Genomic DNA, 3426 nt, shown 5'->3' on the forward strand with positions numbered 1-3426 from the left:
AGTCTCCTAAGAGCCTCAGCGTCATGGTGCCCCAAACAACAGATTTAAATTCCAATTTTTCTCACACCACTGACACCACCGCAATTCACAGTATTTCTCCGCGGTACTAGAGTTAAGTCTGGTCAACGTCCGGAGTTTCGACGGGCTGCAAGGACGAGGCAGTCAGGTCAGTTTGAAGGTGTCAATGAATGACCCGAGACTCGAGCCCGGAGAAGGCCCGCGCACCCGCGCCTGCGACCAGTCCCACTGCGGCAAGGAGTCACCGGAACCTCTCGGAGTCTCGGGTCTAGCTGTCGGTGTCTGAGTCCATCGCCTGCAGTCGAGGCACCAGGGCCTGCTCGCGACGCTTCCCGGACCGCTAGGCCCGAGGAACGCTAGGGCCGGCCTCTTCACTCGACGCACACCCGAGGGGGATAGCAGAGGCGCGCCGCGGGACAGCTGACAGCCCGACGCTGCGGAGTTTTCCGCGGGGCGAAACAGCTGGGGAACCAGAGCTGCGAGAGAAGCACTAGGGCGAAGCTTTGAGGAGGGCTGAGGCGGCCAGGCCCGGACGGCCGCCCACCAGAAGGGGGTCTTCGCCACCACCCGCGCATCTGCAACTTTTGCCAACGAGACAGCTGGAGCGATTGGAGCGCGCTGGAGGAGGCGTTGCCGCGGTCTGACGTCACGGGGAGGGGGCGGGGCACGCGCGCTTCCGGCCTGAGCCGGAAGCCCCGAGTGTGGCAGCATCCGGGACGGCGGGCAGGCGGGCCAACCCGGACAGGAGGTGAGACCCGGGACCTGCCCAGCTCTGCAACCTCGGCCGGTGGTCGCTGCCCGGCACTGGGCTTTCAGCGCTGCAAGGCGGAGAGGCCCGGGTCTGGCGCCGCCTGCGCAGCCCTGGTCGCGGCCAGCGGTCCCTGCTACGCGACAGGGGGCGGGGCCGGCTGCAGGGAAGGCCCAGGTGTCGAGGGAAGCCTCCCGGCTGGGCCGAGCAACACAGGCTGGAGCTCGGGCAGCAGCGACGGGGGCCTGCCCGCCGCGTGACCGACTGCAGTCACGCTGTGCTTAATCACACTTAGTCTTTGCTCCAGGCTGGCCGTGCTCACCATTCTCCCAGCCGGTGACCCCGGGGGATTTCTTTTATGGTGGCTTTTTCTCTGAAATGCCAAAGCAACCCGATTATTCAGAACTGAGTGACTCTTTAACGCTTGCCGTGGGAACAGGAAGATTTTCGGGACCACTGTAAGTGTTTAAGAGTTACTGTCTTAACTTGGGGGCTCCGACATAGCTTTGACTTGAAGAACCAAGCGTTCATGTCTGCAGCAATACTATTAAATCAGAAAATATCTTAACTGTTAACAGTGAAATGTTCCGTAGGAAATTAATTTAATTACAATTTAAGGGGCGGTGTGCTGGACCTGTTTAAGTCAGATATAGTGATTTATCTGTGGGCTTCAATAAAAAGCATGCTCAATATATAATGAAACTTTATCATATCTATTACATAAAACAACCTGTAAGTTGTTTACATTTCTTAATAGATGTAAGTTTAGTTATTTAAAACCTCAAAAGTGCGTTATGGGGTAGAGCTCACCTGGGAAAAAAAGTTAAGTATATTTGGAATAGTTGCCATGACAGCATTACTAGACCCTGAGTTGTTGTTTTTAATTGGAAGGCACAGAGCATGGAGAATGATGAATTTCCGTCAGCGGATGGGATGGATCGGAGTGGGACTGTATCTACTAGCAAGTGCAGCAGCATTTTACTACGTTTTTGAAATCAATGAGACTTACAACAGGCTGGCCTTGGAACACATTCAACAGCACCCAGAGGAGCCCCTTGAAGGAACCACGTGGACACACTCCTTGAAAACTCGGTTACTCTCCTTGCCCTTTTGGTTCTGGACAATTGTTTTTCTGATACCTTACTTACAGATGTTTTTATTCCTTTACTCTTGTACAAGAGCTGACCCCAAAACGGTGGGCTACTGTATCATTCCCATATGCTTGGCAGTTATATGCAATCGCCACCAAGCATTTGTCAAGGCTTCTAATCAGATCAGCAGACTACAACTGATTGACACATAAAAACTGTCATCATTTTTTCCTTACAAGTACAAAACTGCCAGTACGATATGGAGCCTGATCACAAGACTGCAGTTTCTTCACAGATCTCAGGAAGTTGTGGTGGGGCAGAAGCTTTTTAAAGAATGTGGCTAGGGGGCTAACTTTATCTGAATAATGAATTTTTAGGTGAAGACTGAGAATCAGTACTACAAAATCATGTGGATGACTTCAGATTTTGGAAGTAAAATTTTATCTGTTATTTGCATTCCTTAGAAACTTGAATAAGTACCTGGACTCATATTTTTATTTTACTGTGCAACATAGTGATAATTCAGAAAATTTTCCTTTGGGGAAAAATGAATATGAACATTTCCATTGTGCTTAATGTAAAAAGGTCCAAACATGGTCATAAAATTTAAATTTTATACAATTACTTGGCTTGCTTTAAAATTCTTCAAACTAAAACACCAGTTCATCCCATTGTAGCTAAGGCACTATGCTCGTTTGCTATTAGCTTGTGAGAAACTGGTATGAAATTATTGAGGTGATGGGTGTCTTGAGAAGCAAAATGTGATCTTCCTTTTGGTAATGCTACGGGCGCTATCCATTAGCGAGAATTATTAATGCAACTTAAAAAAAACTACTTGGGGAAAGAATGTTTGAAAGCTGAGCAATCTAACATATAGAAGATGGAAACAAGGTGTTCAATGAAAATAGTCCAGTCCCTGTCAGATGTGTGCTATCTAAACGATGCTCTCAAGTCACCATCCCTCTGATTTTCTTTTCTGCCTAAGGTCTAGTCTTCAGGCAATAGGTTAACTGCATGAAGATGTGATCCCTGTACTGCCTCTTTTGCATTTGTACTCACTACCTCATGTCTGGTAACAATACAAATAACTGAAAAATGGAAAACTAGATTTTAGGATTTTTTTTTCTTTTTTTCTGGGTGAGATCAAGATATATTTTTATAGTTATTGTCATCAATACCAGAGAAATGTTTTACACTGATTTTTAATAAGAATCATAACATTTTTTGGTGCTTCTTCTCTTGGGCTCTAAGAGCTTTAACATGAATCAACTCATGTAGTCCTCCAACAGCCTGATAAGTTATCCAGATTTTATGTTAAGGACAGTGAGCCGCAGTTCTGTAACTTGCCGAAGGTCACACAGCCAAGAAGCAAAGCCAGAGTCTAACCCAGCATCTGATGCCTTTACTCCTCATCCCTGAGCTGTAGGGCTTCTCACAGATGACAGATGTTTCAGCACTGGGTACTGTCTGCCTAGCCATGCTAATAAATGGAAAAGAACTGAGAAAGGTTTTTCTCAATTTGTATGAACCACTGAAAATCAAAAAGAATGGAAGGCTGAGCATTCCATA

General features: G+C 47.3%; 1 protein-coding gene across 3 annotated transcripts; it reads left to right on the top strand.

Moving 5' to 3' along the window:
• The first annotated feature begins 679 nt into the window (after positions 1-679).
• On the top strand, positions 680-2478 carry LYSET (lysosomal enzyme trafficking factor). 3 transcript variants are annotated; one of them, XM_065906580.1, is made up of 2 exons: positions 680-766; positions 1658-2478. In XM_065906580.1, exon 2 carries the CDS (start codon positions 1674-1676, stop codon positions 2067-2069), a length of 396 nt encoding a protein of 131 aa, XP_065762652.1. In that variant the 5' UTR covers positions 680-766; positions 1658-1673; the 3' UTR covers positions 2070-2478. The 3 variants fall into 3 exon arrangements, with proteins under 3 accessions (XP_065762652.1, XP_065762651.1, XP_065762650.1); XM_065906579.1 differs by having other exon boundaries at positions 741-1224; positions 1664-2478; XM_065906578.1 differs by having other exon boundaries at positions 748-1224.
• The last annotated feature ends 948 nt before the right edge of the window (positions 2479-3426 follow it).

Source organism: Muntiacus reevesi, chromosome 15, assembly GCF_963930625.1.
Source record: "Muntiacus reevesi chromosome 15, mMunRee1.1, whole genome shotgun sequence".
NCBI classification, from domain to species: domain Eukaryota; kingdom Metazoa; phylum Chordata; class Mammalia; order Artiodactyla; family Cervidae; genus Muntiacus; species Muntiacus reevesi.